Source organism: Rhinatrema bivittatum, chromosome 8, assembly GCF_901001135.1.
Source record: "Rhinatrema bivittatum chromosome 8, aRhiBiv1.1, whole genome shotgun sequence".
In the NCBI taxonomy this organism is placed as follows: Eukaryota; Metazoa; Chordata; class Amphibia; order Gymnophiona; family Rhinatrematidae; genus Rhinatrema; species Rhinatrema bivittatum.
The window spans coordinates 240969230-240989665 of NC_042622.1; the positions used below are offsets into that span (position 1 = coordinate 240969230).

Sequence of the window (20436 nt, forward strand, 5' to 3'; positions counted from 1 at the left end):
AATACAAATTTAGCGCCTCTAGCAATTACCTCCCCCCTCATCGCTATAAACTTTCTCCTTCTGAGTTGGGTATTCCTTGCAATGTCCGGAAATATTCTAATCTGGTGACCATAAAAATTCACTTTTTGATAGCGGAAAAAAGATCTGAGAACAGTCTCTCTCCATTGCAAAGGTAAATTGAACTAACAAAGTAGCTCTTGTATTTATGGTCATCTCAGGATTTCTCCAACAGTTCCGAAACATCCACATTCAAATCCAGTTGATTCTCTTGTGAGACTGTTGCTTCAGATGGTTGAGGCAAGTAATAGATTTTAGATATTGCAGGAAGTGCCTGATCTGAATATTTTAGTATATTCAAAAGATAACTTTTAAATAGGTCATTTGCCGTAATCAACTTCGTCTTAGGGAAGTTTAAAATCCTAAGATTTGCCTTTCTCATTTGATTTTCTATTTCCATTTTGTCCATTTGAATTTTTTCAGATTTTGAGATTATTTTGAATTTTTTCCATCTCTCCTATCTTCCCCTCTATTACTTTTACCGATGTTTCCATATTCTCCATTTTTGTTTCCAAATTTTGAGTTTTATTTATAGCCTCTTGTACCGTCACAGTTAACTATGCATAAATCAATAAATAATTTATCAACATGTTCCAGATTTTTTCCAGTTATTTTTTGCAGTGTTATTAGTGGGGTATCGCACAAGACTCTTATTTTATAATTCTCTGTTCCTACCTCCACTGGGCCCTCTCCAAACTCGTCTCGGCGTTGTTGTATCTCTCCATCTTGGCTCCTGGAATCCTGCACTTCCGGGTTTACCGAAGGACCAGGTGTTCCCTCCGCCCTTCTCTGGACGCCAAGGTCTATCGAGGTAGATTTTTCCTTCAAGTTTTCAAGAAACGTTTCCATCTCTCTTGAGCCGGACGGTGGTTCGGGCGTCATTGGAGCGCCAGGGCTCAAAGATGTTTCATAGGTCAGGGGGCTCGTTAACTGTTCCTTGCCGATTTCCCCAGCAACCTCTCTTCCTGGCTGTGGTGGCAGAGTCCTTGCGAACAAAGCCTCAATCCGTGGCTGTCTTGATTCAGAAATTGGTGTCGAGATCACATCTCAAACTCTGGCTTTCCTCTTTGTATGAGGCATTTCCAGGGTAGATTTTTCAGACAAAAAGGAAATAATCCAGAGAAGTAATAGCGATAGCCCGGAGCTGCTAGGTACACGTGCACACTAGACAGCGGCCATCTTGGTCCAGTGAATGCACTCTGATGCCACAGGATACGACCGCAGAGCACCATGGACTTCGCTGCTGCTGTTCCATGAGGGAAACAGTGGTGAGCCATTCCCAACACAATTTCGAGGGCTGTGTCCAGCCTCTTTGAGCGTTATCAGGTGCTCGAGGGAGTGGTGCCTTAGACCGCAGTTTCTTTCTGGGGAGCTTTCTGGCCCCACTTGGCTTTTCGGTTGTCTTGTAACAACGAAGAACTATGTGGTCTTCATCCAAGAGTCCATCTCTTGTTTACAGCTCTAGACTTTCCTGTATCCTGGAGATTCTAGACCTACTGTTGTCAGGGTTTCCTGATCCGAAACCCCGCTTGTAATGTTTTCTGTAATGCGGAGTATGTTTCTTGCTGGCATTCGCATCACTCCTCTGCCTTAGGCGCTCCTGCTACGCATTGGGGTTTCTCACCTAGACCCATTTCTGGGTCGGCTGCCTCACAAGCAAAAGGAAGAGTGGTGGTGCTTTTAGCACTGGGCGGGTTCCCACTTTGTCCTGCTCGGACAGCCTATAGTTTGGGAATCGACCATGTGTGAAGACTACCAACCTGCTTGTCCTCGGAGAAAGAAGAGTTGCTTACCTGTAACAGGTGTTCTCCGAAGACAGCAGGATGTTAGTCCTCACAAAACCCACCCGCCCCCACTAGGAATTGGTTTCTCAATGTATGAACTGTATTATGGATTGAAGGACTCTGCCTAGGAGGCAGGGTAATGATTACAGCTGCACATGCTCAGTAGGGCATGTTTGAAAGTTCTAGATTCTTTGAAATCAAAGTTGCAGACTAGGGCTCCATCCAATGATGTCACCATGTTCTCGGAGAACACCTGTTTCAGGTAAGCAACTCTGCTTTATGCTGAATCTGTTGGTGCTGATAGTTTTTTTTTTTGTGTGTGTGTGTTTGATGGCAGATGCAGTATCCCCACAAAGCACCTCCCCATCTTCCAGCACTCCTAGCTCCCCGGCAGGCCACATTCGGCCGAGCTCCCTACACGGACTGGCCCCGAAGTTGAGCGGACAGCGATACAAAGTGGGTCGGAGGAAGTCCACTAGCAGCATTCCACCGTCTCCCCTGGCGTGCACCCCTTACCCAGCCGTGCAGCCCTCATCACCTCAGAGGTCTCCCTCGCCCTTACCCGGCTACCCCAAGAGTGGCGCCCCCTTCCAAGGCAAGACATTGTCCCCGCCTGCCATCGTCCGGCAAATATCCCGTCCAAGGAGCACTGAGCCCCCACGGTCTCCATTGCTGCAACGGGTGCAGTCTGTGGAAAAGATGGCCACATACCTGGCAGAGAAGAAAGTGGTAACCCTGGGTGGGCGCAAATTAGCCCTGGAGATACCTATGGGAGATGGGGCAGGAGAGACCCTGGAGGACCCGGAGTTTCACCTGCACCATGGAGAACGCTGCAACGTCTCTGGGAGCTTCCGGGCCAGGGTAGATTGGTCTGGGGACCAGGAGGTGGTCGTCATGAGAAGGCTGAACCTCTCTGAGCGCCGGGACTCGTTCAAGAAACAGGAGGCTGTGCAGGAAGTGAGTTTCGATGAGCCGGAGGCAGTGCCAGCACCAGGCCAGCACTGTGTCGAAGCAGAGCCAAAAGAGGACCATGTGCCCGCACTCTGGAAACACTGCCCTGCCTCGGCCTCCTGGCTGGAAACTCGGGTGGGAGGTTCCCTGGATTGGAGGTGCCCTCCCGTGCCACAGATAGCAGTACAGTCCTCTGAGTGCGACGAGCAGGACAAAGCCTTGGCGGGATGGGAGAGACAGGAGGAGGGGTCTTATTTCTCCCTGGGGAGCAATTTGTGCAGGCAGGCAGAGGTGCCAGAGTTGCAGAGCCTCACACTAGGGCAAGGGGAAACTGCCGAAACCGGTGGGCCCATAGCTGGGAGAGACATGAAACAGAGCAGGTCTGGTCCAAGGCAAACAGCAGAGGTCAAGGACCAGGGACAGGAAGAGAAAATGGACATCAGGCCTTGGGCCAAATTCTCAGAATAACCAAGGACACAAAGGGTAACGTGAAGGAAACAGGTGAAACCGTTACACAGAAGGACATGTTTACAAGTGATCCTACATTTTTTTTTTGTTTTCTGTATTTAAAAATAATACAGTTTGCATGGGGGGGGGGGGGGGGGGGGGAGATTATCTTCCCAGAAGGGAAGATAACACCTCTGTGGAACAGAAACCCCTGACAAAACATTCCCTGGGCTTTTTATACACTGTTGGCATTTCTAATGCTTTCTTTCCCCCTATAACTTTCTATTTGGTAAGAACCTTAAGAGAAATGTGAAAACCTTTTTTTAACATCCACATTGGAGGAGAGAGGTGGGGGGAGGGGGGAAAGATACACACCTTTTGCATCCAGGAAAAGTAATTTTTTTTATATATATATTTTTAAGTTAAGTTGGAAATGTATCCTCCAAATATCATGTACTGGGCAATCTTTGTGCGCCAAATCTTTTCTAGAAGGAGGGTGTATAGCTAATACGTGTTTAAGTTATTGTTTCCTGTAAGCTCAAGAAAGGTGAAAGCGAATGTTATCTTTGCTGTTTTGTGCTGCTTGGGATGCCTGGACTGAGTTTTGAGTGGGTTTTTATTTCTGTTTTTATATGCGGATTGGTTTTTAAAAAAAAAAAAAAAAAGAGGAGAGAACTTTTTGCTGATTTTTAATAATTGCAAAAAATGCACTAAACTTTCAAAAGAAACGGGGGGGAAAAAATTGTACGTCTGTAAAGTCTTATGGTTCTGGTTCTTGCTCGGCATTACCTTGTAAGAGGAAGCATTGGCAGTTGTCTTATAGGAGGTTTTTTTCCTTACAGGGGAATTATTTCGGTGAGGCCAGATTTGATGATGTTGATAGGCACTGATCATGAAACACTACATCTGTCCCTCTTTGCATTCCTTGTTTAATTGTAATTTTTTTTATATTTTTCTGATCGGTTGTATACAATACACAGCTAATGTCAAAAACACGAGTGCTCTAAGGTCTGTATGCCTTAAACAAAAGTTGTTTACAAATCTGTTAAGAGGGAGTCAGTCCCCTGTGCATGAATTGCGGTTCACAGGCGCACGAGCCTTTCCACCCACTGCCTCTGATCCGGATATTCTCTTACAGTTGCAGTTTATTCTATTGCGATAGTTAGGAATTGAGGAAGGGGCAAAAAAATGGCAGTCTCTTCCCTCCTCCAAAGTGATTAGGAGTGAGAACAGAAAGACTTCACCATGGCAAATGTAAAGGATGTTTCTGGAACGGGGAATTTTCACATTCCCAGTGTTTCCCAGATGAAAAAGCATGCGCTAGGTGGGTGTGTGGGGTTTTTGGGTTTTTTTGTTTGGTTTTTTTTTGGGGGGGAGGTGTCGTAAGTAAAAACATAAAAAAGTACATGTTCCCATCATCTACTCCATTGGCTAATAAAAGAAGTTTGGGGCAGGAGTGCATCTGATTTCCAGGAGAAGTTGATTTGATTCAAGGTTGCGAAAACAAGCATGGTTTTTTATTTATTTTTTTGGGTGGGGAAGGAGTGGCCTTAATAGTACCTAGAGCAGAGGAGTCCAACCCTAGTTGTCAAATGGACCTGGTTTACTGGCTGTCCATGCTGGAACATTCTCTGGGTATATCCCATATGTATTTGATCTGAGAGCCAGGTTCAGGTGTGTAGCTCCTGAGAACCTGGAGAAACCAGACCCTTGCTGCATGAAACTTCTAAACCTCCCACCTCACTAAATATATTCCATTGTTTATAGAAAGGACATCCACTTTATCTGGTCTGCTGTCTGCCTCCCTGCTTTGAAACATTTTGCACTTTAAAAGAGGGTAATTTTGTAACATCTCTGGTAGCTTATGTAGCATACGTTTCAAAAAATTTCAGAGCAGCTTTATGTTCATAAATCATTCCAGAACATTCCACACAAAGTTACACCCCCTCTTTGCAGCGCGTAACTTGTCCGAGAATTTACATTAATAACTTAAAATCAAAAGTGTGCAGAAATCCAAAATCCATTTAGACTCTTCCCCAGAATGCCTTTTTATTTTTTTTTTGTCTGCATATAAAAGTATGTGTTCTGAGGATGTTAGACCTCATACATGGGTGACATCATCAGATGGAACCCCAACACGGGAAAACTTATATCAAAGTTTCTAGAACTTGGACTTAGCACCCTGAGCATGCCCTATACAATGCATCCATGCGGGGTCCCTCTCCAGTCTCGTTCTGTGGAGCTGTAAGCATCGCAATGTGAGTGAGCTCACTTTGGTTTTTTGGCCTTGTGGAAAACTTTTCCTTTTTTTTTTCTCTATCTCTTGTTTTTCGTGGGTTTTCTTCGTGGTGTTCGCCGGGTCCCTCTTGGTGCTCCCCTATAGTGTTCCTAGTCAGGGTTTTTGACGCTACTGGTAAGTTTCCTTTCGCGGTCGATGTGGCGGTAGTGCCTTGGTGCCTGCTGGCCGTCGATGCCCTTTTCATTCAGTCATGGCCACTTCTGGTTTTCGGCGATGCCCTCTGTGCCCTCAGACCATGTCTATTTCCTAGCGTATAGCCAGATGGACTCAGAACCAATGGTTATGCTCCCCTGGTAGCAGATGAAGACGGCATCAAGTTTCAAAGCTAACGTCACCCTAGATACACCCCTGCAGTGACCTCAGCCCTTCAGTATCTCTCCGACTCTCAGCAGATGTGGATGTGCTTTCACTATGGAAATCACCTTACCCTTTCGAAAAAGAAATTCTACTTTTAAATTGGAGAAGATTGAGCCCCACTCTCCTGCGGTGATACCTAATAGTTCCTCCCCAGTTGAGAATTCCTGAGGTGATTTCCGAGATCCCTCAGAGGTGTGCCTTGGTCCGGAAACCGGTTCTCGGCGTGCACTTTGCTGCTGAAGCAGCTGAAAGGCAGTGGATACTGGAAGCTGAGCATGGTGGGGATGGTCGGAGACCGTCTCTGTACTCAGCAGGTAAGCGCTGAGCCCAGGTAAGAAAAAGAAAAAAAGGATTCCTCCCGATTCAGAGACATTGGAGGGGTTTTGGTAAGACTTCCTCTGATCTCCTTGCTCGGCATGCCATACTGACGACGTTTCCGATCCCGTTGGGGTAAGGGGAAGTAGGCTTCCGAGTGGGTTGAGTGGCCCCCCGGTGGGCTTGGCCCCACTTTAGAGTTAGTCGGCACATCGTGTGGTAGGCGGCAGCGGTGCCATCTTGCACACATTTTTGTGCCCACCATAAAGCGTCGGTGTGGCGGTGCTTGCCGGCTCTGAGCACATGCTGTGCGTGCAACGCCACGCACAACGTTGCGTGCATATGTGCACATAGAACTCTCTAGGCACAGAAATTTGGAAAAGCCGAGCTCACTGGCTGAGCATGTGCCTCACCGCTGAGGCGTCTGAAATCTGTGCGCACAAAATTTGTAAGCGTGAGCCGGCTGAACATGCAATTACCTACCCTAATAGCTCCAGCATCAAAGAAACATAAGTGCCATTCTCTCTGCACTTGTCATATTAGGGCTACACAGTCTGACCTTGATTCTTACTTACGTCAGTACTCTGAGGAGGCACAGGGAGAGGTGGCCTCCCCATACTTTACTAAGCCCAGCTCCTCCCAATCTGAGAATGGGTCAGCCACAACCTTAACCAGTAGAACCCCATATTTAAGTAATCCTGGGGCTGGGTCTTCCATGGGAGAGGAAAATCCAGCGCCGCCTACCCTAGTACTTCCTGGGCTAGGTATGGACCCGGCTGCCTTCTCTTGGGTGGAATTTTTTCAAGGACTTCAAGCCTTCGTACAGGCGCAGTCTGCTTCACTTGCCCCCATCCGGACAGAACCAAAGCCGGTAAGGCCTCCCTCTCCCAGCCCTATCATCAGGCCTTGAGACAATGCCTCTCCTCACCAAGGGTATCCATGGCAGGGACCCGGACAGCACAGACGAAGAAGGGGACCCAGATTCCTTGGAAGATGGGGAAATCCACTGGGTTTAGAACCATATTGGATCATGTTTCTTTTTTCCATAGAGATGAATTGCCAGCCCTGGTTTCCCAGACCCTGAAGATGCTGGGAGTTCCTGGAGTGGACTCTATGGCAGAACCAAAGAAGAATCTCATCCTGGTTTCTCTTTGGAAAGCCTCTTGCTATTTTCCAGTGCTGGAAGCCATCCAGGAGTTGATTGACCTGGAATGGGACGCCCCTGAAGAGAGTTTTAAAGGTGGACAAGTATTGGAAGCTTTTTCGAACCAAACAACTATCCCAGTGGGGGGAGGAGCAGCCTTGAAGGATACGTACGCTAGGCGGATGGAGTCCATCCTTAAACAAGCCATTGATGCAATAGCAATGACCTTACAGATTGCTTCTTGTTGTATGCCCTGGTAGCTTGTTCGTGCCTGCTCCTCTCTCGGGAAGTGGATGACTCGGGCGAATTCTAGAGAGGTTATGGAACCTGCTGCTGCCTTTTTAGCTGACGCGGACTCTGACCTAGTCCGTACCTCGGCCAGAAGAGTGGCCTCACTGGTAGCGGCCATAAGGCAGCTATGGCTGCGAAACTGGTCAGCAGACGCAACCTCTAAGACAAACCTCACAAAGATTCCCTTTAAGGGATCACTCCTCTTCGGAAGCGAATTGGAAAAGCTGGCCAGTAAATGGGGTGAATCTCCAGTGCCCCGACTACCAGAAGATAACAGAAAACAGTTACAGTGCCCCCTTGCACATGAGGGGGTCGATCCAGGGTGCTATCAATGCTTTTGACCCTATAGGAACTCAACATTTCAGAGGTCTCGGTCTTTTGGGAGGTCTCAGTCCTTTCAGAGTCGACAGCCCAAGAGAGGGACAGGTTCATCCCGAACCCCACCAATGAAGTTTTGCCAACCCACCCTCGGAACGAGGAGATAGGGGGTCAGCTGTCTCTCCACTACTGGCAGTGGGTCGAGATCACTTCGGTCAAATGGGTAGTGGATGTCATACGAGAAGGATACGCGCTGAAATTTCGCAGCACTCCTCGGGACATGTTCATGATGACTCCTTGCCACTCCCAGCACAAGAAGCATGCAGTTGAGTCCATCTTGGCAAGGCTCCTCAGGTTGAGGGCTATAATCCCGGTACCTGCGCCCCCAGGTACCCAAGAAGGAGGGTTCCTTTCGCCCCATCCTGGACCTCGAGTGTCAACCAGCATCTGCGAATAATTCATTTCCTCATGGAAACTCTGCACTCCGTGATAATGGCCATACAACTGGGAGAGTTCTTAACCTCCCTGGACCCTTCTGAGGCCTACCTTCATATTCCAAATTGGCAAGAACATCAACATTTCTTATGCTTTGCGGTACTGGGCCGCCATTACAGTTCCGGTCGCTGCCCTTTGGCCTGGCCACCACCCCCAGAGCATTTTCCAAGATTATGATGGTCGTAGCGGCTGCACTGAGAAAAAAGGGAATCCTGGTGCACCCGTACTTGGACAACTGATTGATCCAGGCAAAGTCCATGCTTCAAGAACTCGGTTGGGTCGTAAACATGGACAAAAGCAGTCTCAATCCTTCCCAGTCCTCGGAATATCTGGGAGTCTGGTTCGACACCAAGCAGGGCAAGGTCTTCCTCCCATCCACGTGGATAAGGAAGTTAATGTCCCAAGTACGTTGGTTGACGAGCACGACATGCCCGACAGTGTGGAGCTATCTTCAGGTCCTCTGGCGTCAACCCTGGAGATAGTAACATGGGTGAGGGCACACATGTGACTACGTCAATGCTCCCTGCTGGCACATGGGAACCCGCGCTCTCAAGACTACTTGATTCACCTCCATCTACCGATGGAAGTAAGTTCCCGGCTCCAGTGGTGGCTGCAGGGAGCTCACCTGGGCATGGGTGTAACCCTGTCCCCGCCGAACTGGCTGGTCTTCACGAAAGACACAAGCCTCCGGGATTGGGGAGCTCACTGTCAGGAACTGATGGCCCAGGGGGGTTGGACCAAGGAAGAGGCACTCTGGAACATAAACCGCCTGAAAGCCTGGGCAGTCAGATTGACGTGTCTACAGTTCAGCCACATACTCCAGGGTCAAGCGGGCCATGTAATGTTGGACAACACAATAACGGTAGCCTACATAAACTGCCAAGGGGGAACCAAGAGCCAGCAAGTGTCATAGCAGATAGATGTCCTTATGGAATGGGTGGAAACACTTCTACAGATGATCTCAGCCTCCCACATCACAGGAAAAGACAATATCAGAACAGACTTTCTAAGCAGGGAGAGTCTAGATCCAGGAGAATGGGCGTTGTCAGCCAAAGCCTTTCAGCTGGTGGTAGATTGCTGGGACCTCCTGTCCGTCGACCTACTGGCTGTATCTCACAATGCGAAGGTTCCCAGGTTCTTCAGTCGCAGAAGGGACCGATGCTGTCGTTCAGACCTGGCCAGAAAACGACTTGCTATATGCCTTCCCTCTGTGGCCCCTGTTGGGCAGGGTCATATTTATAGAATCGAGTGCCACAGGAGATTAGTCCTACTAGTAGCTCCAGATTGGCCCAGGCATCCATGGTATGCGGACATGCTGAGATTCCTGGTGGAGAACCCCCTATGCCTCCCACTGCACAGGAACCTGCTTCAGCAGGGACCAGTCCTTCATGAGGATCCGACTTGATTCTATCTTAGTTTGGCCCTTGAGAGGGCTCGACTGATGAATTGTGGATATTCGGCGGCAGTAATTGCCAACTTACTCCGTGCATGGAAGCTCTCTACGTCCTTAGCATACATGCGGGTCTGGAGAGTATTTGAGGCCTGGTGCGAGGAACATGGTGTTTCCCCTCGGACCCTTAACTCCTTGAAGGTCCAAGTAGTGGCTCTCTCCTGTTTCAGGGGCTAGGTGAACGGAAACCCACCTGTCAGCTCATCCGTACATGGCCCGTTTTTTGAAAGGGGTAAAGCACCTCTGGCCATCACTACGGTGGCTGGTTCTCTTGTGGAATCTTAATCTAGTATTGAAGATTTTGTCTGGGCCCTCCTTTCAACTGCTGCACAGTCTTTCCTTGCGCTTGTTATCCCTGAAAACGGTGTTCCTGGTGGCTATATGCTCAGCTCGTTGCATCTTAGACCTACAGGCATTGTCGTGTTGGGAACCATTCCTCCGAGTGACTCCAGGAGCGTTACAGCTTCGTACCATTCCATCCTTCTTGCCCAAGGTAGTCTCAGAGTTTCATTTGAATCAGTCCATTTCGTTGCCATCCCTAGTTAGGCACAAGAATGTGGAAGAATACCACCGCCTCCGTCATCTAAACATCAATAGGCTTTTGGTGCGGTATCTGGAAGTTTCAGAACCGTTCCGCAAGACATACCTCTTCTTTGTTCTTCATTTGTGGAAGGAGGCAGGGCCTACCATAGCTCGCTGGATCAAGGAGGTGGTTATGGGTGGTTATGGGTGCCTGTGTACATCCCATTGGTCCTAAGTCCATCTGGCTACGCTAGGAAATGGAGAAATTACTTACCTGATATATTTCATTTTCCTTAGGGTAGACAGATGGTCTCATGGCTGCCCAAGAACGGTGCCAAGGAATCGCCCATGAAATGAATATCGATTCCAAGAGATTATAGGTAAGCATAAGAACATAAGAAATTGCCATGCTGGGTCAGACCAAGGGTCCACAAAGCCCAGCATCCTTTTTCCAACAGAGGCCAAACCAGGCCACAAGAACCTAGCAATTACCCAAACACTAAGAAGATCCCATGCTACTGATGCAATTAATAGCAGTGGCTATTCCCTAAGTAAACTTGATTAATAGCAGTTCATGGACTTCTCCTCCAAGAACTTATCCAAACCTTTTTTGAACCCAGCTCCACTAACTGTATTAACCATATTCTCTGGTAACAAATTCCAGAGCTTTATTGTGCGTTGAGCGAAAAATAATTTTCTCCGATTAGTCTTAAATGTGCTACTTGCTAACTTCATGGAAAGCCCCCTAGTCCTTCTATTATTTGAAAGTGTAAATAACCAATTCACATCTACTCGTTCAAGACCTCTAACCTCTTCAGTCTTTCCTCATAGGGGAGCTGTTTCATCGCAACTATATCATTTTTGAGATACTGCGACCAGAATTGTACACAGAATTCAAGGTGCGGTCTCACCATGGAGTGATACAGAGGCATTATGACATTTTCTGTTTTATTCACCATTCCCTTTCTAATAATTCCCAACATTCTGTTTGCTTTTTTGACTGCCGCAGCACACTGAACTGACGATTTCAATGTGTTATCCACTGTGACGCATAGACCTCTTTCTTGGGTTGTAGCACCTAATATGGAACCCAACATTGTGTAATTATAGCATGGGTTATTTTTCCCTATATTCATCACCTTGCACTTATCCACATTAAATTTCATCTGCCATTTGGATGCCCAGTTTTTCAGTCTCACAAGGTCTTCCTGCAATTTATCACAATCTGCTTGTGATTTAACTACTCTGAACAATTTTGTGTCATCTGCAAATTTGATTCCCACTCGTCGTATTTCTTTCCAGATCATTTATAAATATATTGAAAAGTAAGGGTCCCAATACAGATCCCTGAGGCACTCCACTGTCCACTCCCTTCCACTGAGAAAATTGTCCATTTAATCCTACTCTCTGTTTCCTGTCTTTTAGCCAGTTTGCAATCCACGAAAGGACATCGCCACCTATCCCATGACTTTTTATTTTTCCTAGAAGCCTCTCATGAGGAACTTTGTCAAACGCCTTCTGAAAATCCAAGTATACTACATCTACCGGTTCACCTTTATCCACGTGTTTATTAACTCCTTCAAAAAAGTGAAGCAGATTTGTGAGGCAAGACTTGCCCTGGGTAAAGCCATGCTGACTTTGTTCTATTAAACCATGTCTTTCCATATGTTCTGTGATTTTGATGTTTAGAACACTTTCCACTATTTTTCCTGGCACTGAAGTCAGGCTAACCGGTCTGTAGTTTCCCGGATTGCCCCTGGAGCCCTTTTTAAATATTGGGGTTACATTTGCTATCCTCCAGTCTTCAGATACAATGGATGATTTTAATGATAGATTACAAATTTTCACTAATAGGTCTGAAATTTCATTTTTTAGTTCCTTCAGAACTCTGGGGTGTATACCATCCGGTCCAGGTGATTTACTACTCTTCAGTTTGTCAATCAGGCCTACCACATCTTCTAGGTTCACCATGATTTGATTCAGTCCATCTGAATCATTACCCATGAAAACCTTCTCCATTACGGGTACCTCCTCAACATCCTCTTCAGTAAACACAGAAGCAAAGAAATCATTTAATCTTTCTGCGATGGCCTTATCTTCTCTTAAGTGCCCCTTTAACCCCTCGATCATGTAACAGTCCAACTGACTCCCTCACAGGCTTTCTGCTTCGGATATATTTAAAAAAGATTTTATTATGAGTTTTTGCCTCTATGGCCAAGCCGTCGCCCAATCCCTAGATCAAGGCATCTATAATCTTGCTGGGATTCAGCATTTATGTTTGGTTGAGTCAGTTACAGTTATCCATTTTAATCAATAATATGTCCACAATGGCTTTTGAAAAGAATACTGAAGGGCTGAGGTCACTGCAGGGGTGTATCTAGGATGACGTCAGCTTTGAAACCTGACTTTGTCTCCATCTGCTAGTAGGGGAGCAAATAACCCATTGGTCTTGAGCCATCTGTCTATACTAAAGAAAACAAAATTATCAGGTAAGTAATTTCTCCTTTAAGGACCCCCATGAGACGTGTGTCCTCTGCCTGGGGGCATTGCATGACGTCCGGGGTTGCCGCTTATGAGCACAAATGACCCTGAAGGGACATCTTCACCTCGATACAATAGAACAGCTTTTCTGGCCAAGGAAGAACGAGCCATCGGCAGCATCAGCATCGATGAATCTCGGAGCTGCACCTATGGACACCACGCCATTGATATTGGCGGGACCATTGTGGATGGGGGCACTGGAGACAGACCACCGTTTGTCTCCTCCAGGCCAAGGATAATCTGGTTCCTTGGCACCTGCCTTGGCACCGGAGAAGGACAGGGCCGAGCATTGAGGGAAGCTGAAGAAGTATCTGCACTGATCCCCGTCAATGTATGGTGCTAGGCATGGGGATGCACTGGTTCATGCCATAATGCCCCTGAAACAACCCCATGGTGAGGAGCACCAATCCTTAATTGGTGCCAGTCACCGATCTACCTCGCAGGTCCGAAGAAGAGGATCTAGCCACCCTTCCTTGCTCCCAGTCGGTGTTGGCATCGGCAACATTCGAGGAGGAGCTGGAGCAGCAAATCCAGCTGGTGTTGGAAAGGGCATTGCAAGGCATCAGGCCTGTGGCACCGGCGGCATTGGAGCCAGTACCGTCCATCCTGGAACCGCTGCTGGAGAAGCTCAGTGCGCTCATCAGTACGCTGTTGACTCAGCTGGTGTCTGTTCCCGGGACGGCATTGGTACCTGTCTGGGCCAAGGCCTATAGTCCCCCATCCATCTTTGCTGGTGCCTGCACCTCTGGATGAAGGCTGAGCACATGGAGCCCCATCCCCGGTTGCTTACAGTGAGGATGAGGGTCCCTATTATCCCTGGGGAGATGATACCTTGGAGTCCTCCTCTGAGGGTCTCCCATCAGACTCTTTTCCTCCAGAAGATCGAAGGAATTCTCCACCTGAGGCCTTAACCTTCACAGGGTTCGTGAAGGTGATGGCGGAAGCCATCCCGTTTTTCAGTTATTGACAGAGAAGGATGCCAGGCACAAAATGCTTGAGTTCCTCCTGTTCGTGGAGCCTCCTAAGGAGATTGTGGCAGTCCCGGTACACAATATCCTTAAGGAGTTGCTGCTGAGGATATGGTAACACCCCCTCACAGTGCCTCCCGTTAGATAGAAGGCTGACAGGGTTTACCTTGTCCAGAAGGCTGCTGGATTTCATAAGCGTCACCTGCCCCACCAGTCGGTGGTGATTGAATCCGCTCTCAAGAGTGCCAAGCATTCTCAAACCATTCCTCTGCACCCCTGGGGAAGGACCACAGAGCGATGGATGCTCTTGGGAGAAAAATGTTCCAGGAGGCCATACTCATGGCCCGCATCGCTTCCTATCAGCTCTACATGAGCCAGTACTTGTGTGACATTTGGAAGTAGGTGTAGGAAATGGCCAAGCAGCTGCCTCAACAGCAGCAGGACACCCTCATGTCACTGGAGTGCGGAAAACACAGGGTCTGGGAATACTACAATGTTTTTGAGATGGCAGTGGGAATTGGTGCCTGCAGAATGGCATGGCTGCAGGCCTCAGATCTCCAACCGGAGGTACAGGAACAACTCGCTGATGTACCGTGTGCTGGGGAGAACTCTTTGGAGATAGGGACCACCATGAAACCTTCCAACAACTCTCTGCCAGCATTCTGGACCCATCCTCCTCCACTAGGAGGTCAGCAAGATTGGGCGAGAGGAAGTCTTTCTTTCGCCAGAGGAAGTACTATCCTCTGCCCCCTCGCTCCCGACAGCATCAGGGGTCCTGCAGTCATCCCAGGCAGCAGAGAGCCCCTAAGCCCCAGCTGGCGCCTCAGTCAACTCTAGGGACAGGGTTTTGACTGGGTTGTAGAGAGCATATGCGAGTCGCTCGTACTCAGGACATTATACTCTCTGGTTGGGGGAAAGCTGTGGTTCTTTGCAAATCAGTGGCCCAGTATAACCTTGGACCAGTGGGTTCTTTCCATCGTCCATCAAGGGTAACAATTGAATCTATTGGGTGTCCCACCAAATTGCCTGTTTCGGGAGTTGGTAGCGCATCAGGAGGTACTGCTAATGGAGCTCTCCTCCCTCTTAACAGCCAGAGCTTTCGAGCCTGTCCCACCAAGGCAAAGAGGGCGGGGATTCTACTCCAGGTACTTCCTGATTCCAAAGAGAACAGGAGGACTTTGTCCAATCCTGGACCTAAGGGCTTTGAACAAATTTCTAAAAAAAGAAAAGTTCAAGTTGGTTTCCCTGGGTACCTTGTCCCTGGGCACCTTGATTCCCCTTTTGCAAAAAGGGAACTGGCTATGCTCCCTTGATCTAAAGGATGCATACACTCACCTCAAAATCTTCCCTGTCACAGGAAGATTCTCCGATTTGTGGTAGGAAAACACTTCCAGTACTGATTATTGCCATTCGGGCTAGCATCAGTCCCACAAGTCTTCACAAAATACCTGGCCATATTGGTGGCACACCTCCACAGGCTGGGGGTGCATGTTTCCTTATCTGGATGATTGGCTGGTCAAGAACATATCTCAAGCAGGGGCAGTTAGGTCTATGCGATTGACCATCCGGGTGTTGGAGTTTTTAGGGTTCATCATCAACTTTCCGAAGTCCCATCTTGGCCAGTCACCTCAATTGGACTTTAGAGGACCCTGCTGGATACAGCTCAGGCCAAGGCCTTCCTGTCACTTTGGGCTTAGGAGCTCATGTAGATGGGCTCAGCACCCAGGGTCTCTGGTCTACTCAATAAAGTTGTTGTCAAATCAAATTCCTGGAGCTTCGGGCGAACAGGTATGCACTATGAGCTTTCAGAGATTGGCTGTCCAACAAAGTTGACCTGATCCAGACCGACAGCCAGGTAGTGATGTGATGTATGTCAACAAGAAGGGAGGTACGGGATCGTATCTCCTGTGCCAAGAAGCGGTTCAGATCTGGTCATGGGTCCTGTCCCACAGGATGGTGCTCAGGGCCATATACCTGGCTCGGATGGAGAATGTGGTAATTGAAGGTACGACTCACTGTTTGACTCCCACAAGTGGTCCCTGGACCCAGAGGGTGGAGAATCGGATATTCCACCTCTGCGGGAGCCCGGACGTAGATATATTTGTGTTCCCTTGTAACAGGAAGGTGCTTCGGTTCTGTTCCCTCTACAGGTCAGATGGCAAACCAGCCTCAGATGCTCTTGCCCGTCACTGGGGTAAGGGTCTTCTGTACACGTATCCTCAGATTCCTTTAGTGGCGAAAACTCTCTTGAAGCTTTGCAAGGACAAGGGGGACTATGATCCTCATAGCCCCTTATTGGCCAAGACAGATCTGGTTTCCATTCCAAGGGGAGTTGTCCATCCGGAGACTGATCAGTCTGGGGACTTCCCCAGATCTCATCCCGCAAGATCAAGGCAGGTTGTGACCTCCCAATCTCCATGCCCTGTTGCTGACAGCCTGGATGTTGAGAGATTAATTCTGCAACCACTTGACTCTCAGAGGTCATGTCAAGACTCACTCTGTTAGAGCCATGGCAGTGTCTGTGGCCCACTTGCGAGCAGTTCCCATGGAGGAGATCTGCAAGGCTGCGACATGGAGTTCTCTCCGCACATTCACATCTCACTATTGTTTGGATAGGGATGGCCAACGTGATAATAGGTTCAGTCAGTCTATCCTTTGGAATCTGTTTGAGCTTTAGAACCTAACTCTCCCCACCTAGGGCCTGGGTTTAGGCTGCCTCCCCCTCTGTTACTAACAGCACTGTTATTGTGCCCGTTGGCACCTGGTTGGGTGTCTGTTGGTCCCCTTTTGTGTTGGGGAGCAGCCTGTAGCTAGGGATTCACCCATGTATGAGGACTACAAGTCTGCTTGTCCTAGGAGAAAACAGTTGCCAACCTGTAACTGGTGTTCTTCAAGGACTGCAGGTTGTTAGTCCTCACAAAACCTGTTTTCTGTGTCGGGGCTCCATCTGATGATGTCACCCATGTGTGAGGACTAACATCCTGCTGTCCTAGGAGAACGCCTGTTACAGGTAAGCAACTCTGCTTGACATTCTGGCTACATGCATACTTTTACTTGTACCAAACCCCAGGCCTGTTTATAACAATCCATGTACATAGATAAGCCTGTGTGTTTATGAAAATTAAGCCCAAAATGTTTAAAAGTGAAATGTTTTCTAGAAGCACGGGGGGGGGGGAAACATCCTTAGAAAGAGAATCTCTTTGCCATGCATTTTCTACTAACTATTATTTCTGATCACGTGTTTCCATCTCATACCATTATATATCAGCCCTCTTTATCTTTTTACAAGCACCACAAAAAAAAAAAGCTTTCTGTATCCTGCTTCCCCAAAACAAGAAGTAAAGTGCCTCAAGTTAATGACATCATTGTGTACCAGGAATTCAAACTGTGATGTCATTAGCTATGCAACAGGTTTATTTTCTTCCAGGACTGCACGAGCCATGCTGCTCTGAAGCCGTTTGTATGCCACGATCAGATATTTCTTGTGCTATGCTTGGGTATTACTAACTCGCCCCAACTCCCGTCTTTATTTTTATTTTAAAGAACTGACTGATCCAGGCTTGCCTTTATCCCAGCACATGCAGGGAAATATAGTCCCCTGTATCCTTTCTTATGGGAAATTAGAACTGTAAATTCAGAATACACACCAAAAAAAAAGACAGTGGATTAACTCTGCCCTGTGTTTGGGATTACAGCCTCACCCAATGCATTCCTAGTTTTGCATGCATGGAGGTGAAACTCTGATTTCCCTTAAGAAAAGTAGGAACTACCTCTCCTCCTGCATGCAGTGAATGCTGAACCTGTTAGCTTGGATTGAGTGGCATGCCTAATTATGCTGTAGCAGAGGTTCCCTTTCCTCCTCTCCACCCCTACACATTTTGTGTCAGTGGATTTCATATGAGGTAAGAAGCATTCCGCTGACTTTTTCTATCCTTTGATATGATGTAATTGTTTACATTTGATAATGCATGCAATTTTAATCTTTTTGTATAATCTCCCCATAACAGCTATTTGTCTTTGCTGTTACTGCAATGTTTGCAGAAACTGATTTGGAAAATGTTGGTTTTTAATGTCAAAATTTTGAGGATTTTTTTTTTTTTACTGTTATTTATATAACCTTTCTGTACAGGTTTTTGCATCGCATTGCAATGCTGAGTGTGAAAATGTCAGCTGAGTCATGTTTTATTCAGGTTTATTTTTGTATTTATTTTTATTTTATTTTTTATTTTAGTAATAATGCAAGCACATAATGACTATGGCACAGGATCACACTATACAGAAGTCCAAATCCTAGTCTAATAAAATCAAAAGAAATCTCAAATTTAATACATCGTGGAATAGACTTGCCATTCTACTCCTGAAAACTTTTCTGTGTATGTTTAAAAAAAAAAAAAAGTAACTTTTTATTTTAAGAAATCATGGGACAAATTGCAAGGATCCTTTGTAGCTGGGGGCAGGGGGGAGGGCATTTGAGGTTTAAATTCTAGATAGAGCATGGTTTTGGTTCCAAAATACCTTCTTCAGGACCTTTTGATCTGAAAACACCAGTCTTGTGATGTATTAAATTTGTTTTATTTGAAATGTCCAAAAGGTATATAAATATACTTGTTCAGTTTGAAGTTGCATGTGGCGCTTTAGTGGGGTCTGCAGGTGCCCATGGGAGTTCCTCTGGGCCTTGCCTTACATCTCTCCTGGTGTTGAACCCTTGGATACCTTGTTCACTTACGAGTCTTCATCAGCGCCATTACATTTTGGGCTGTGTGGCGGAGACACCTGGGAAGCCACAGTGAATGAGAGCTGTCCCTTCAGCCCAGAGGATCTCTTCCAGTCCTGGTTGCATGCACGGAGCTGTAGTTCTGATCTTTTTCCCATCGATTTCCCCTAGTAAAAACACCACTCCTTCTCTTTACTGAGCTGTAATTGTAATGTAGCTTGTAACTTCCAGGCCTGTGCAGGCAACCTAATGCCTGGGTGACTGTTTAAACCCAATGTAACTGCACTGTCTCTTTGCTAACCTGATGAAGGGAGCATAGCTCTCAGACTAGTCAGATGTCCAACAAAAAGGTATCGCGTACAACTTGTTAACCCTTTACTTCTACCTCAGAAAATCAGAACTACAAATCCCCATATGCAGTGGGACAAACCAGGCCTGGATCAGTCTGTAGAGCTGACCTGGGATGAGGTAGCAAGTCTGATCAGTGCTTCCACTAAAAGCACAATTTTCTTTTTGCATGGGAGAGTCTGCATTTTACCATGTTTGCTTGGTACTCAGCTTGTGCCTCATTAATACTGCTTAAACTTTTGAAGTTAGTAAATTAAAACTTGAATTCCACTTTTAAATGCCTTCCGCTTTCTGGCTTGTCAGGGGGGTGGTTAACTGGGCATCTGGCACACTTATAAATCTTTCTTTAATAATAATATTTTCCCTCTTCGTGCTTCTTTGACATTGTGTAGGCCATCAGCTGCCGGGAGCATTTGTGTCTAGCATTGCCAGCTGTCTTCTATGTCATAAGAGATACACTCGCCCTGTTATGGTTTTGCCCCATTGCATGCAGGGATTGTAGTTTGGATTGTTTCATTTCCGTCAGGGCAGTCAGAACAGCAAATCTCTGCATTCAGTGGTGCAAAACTAAGACTGTGCTATCTCCACAGCAGGCATTATTGTCGGATAACTGCCCACCCTGACGGCAGAGAGGGCAGTGGATTGCATGATGACTGCAGCTGTTGCAAATTAGAAAATGAAATTGGGAAAGAAAGGGTTTTTTTATGTTGGTTTTTTTAATGGTATTTTCTGTGGGCTTGTACACCTGCCAATAGACCACTGGCAATGTTACCAGTTAGAAGATGGTCCCCAGTGTCAGCGGTGTCCAGATGTCACAGAAGCCCCAGCGGTATGAAAAGGAAGCAAAAGGCACCAAAAAAAGGCTGACTTTTTAAACCATGATAGTCATTTCTCTTAGCTTATTTTGTGTTTTATATTTGTGACAGCAGGCTGTCCTGATTTGAAACGCTGAAATTTACACTCACCTGATAATTTCCTTTCCTTGAATCCAGCTAAACCAGTCCAAACACAGGTTATGCCCACCAACCAGCAGATGGTGCCAGAGATTCGAGGCCTGCTGACATCATTCCTTATAAGCTCTTGTGCTTGCCTCAGCCTGCCAGTATTCGATAACAAGCTAAGAAACAATACAACCTTCTGCCTTTACCAAGGAGCTTCTAGAAGAACATAGTGATAGGATCAGACCACAAAGAGCAGACAGATCAGAAGAACATGGAAAACAAATTTTAAGCTTATCCTTGGGGAAGATCAAAACATCATATCCAGTACTACTTAAAACAAAAATTCTCATCTGGCAGAATATCGAGGGTTCTGGACTGGTCTGGCTGGACTCGAGAAAAAGAAATTATCAGGTAAGTATAAATTTCTCCTTCTTCATCCAGACCAGTCCAGACGTATGGGATGTACCAAGACTACTTCTCAAGCAGGTGGGACA

At 46.9% G+C, this 20436-nt stretch overlaps 1 protein-coding gene across 3 annotated transcripts in view; it reads left to right on the plus strand.

Annotated features, from left to right (window-relative positions):
* MAST3 (microtubule associated serine/threonine kinase 3) overlaps window positions 1–3387 on the plus strand; it is a 248094-nt gene extending 244707 nt beyond the window's left edge. For 2 of the 3 annotated variants that reach the window (XM_029614321.1, XM_029614320.1), the window contains one exon: window positions 2179–3386. In XM_029614321.1, coding sequence (XP_029470181.1) covers window positions 2179–3260 — 1082 coding nt within the window. In that variant the 3' untranslated portion in view covers window positions 3261–3386. Of the gene's footprint in view, window positions 1–2178 lie in introns of all 3 variants that reach the window. The other variant, XM_029614319.1, reaches the window with a different exon arrangement.
* The last annotated feature ends 17049 nt before the right edge of the window (window positions 3388–20436 follow it).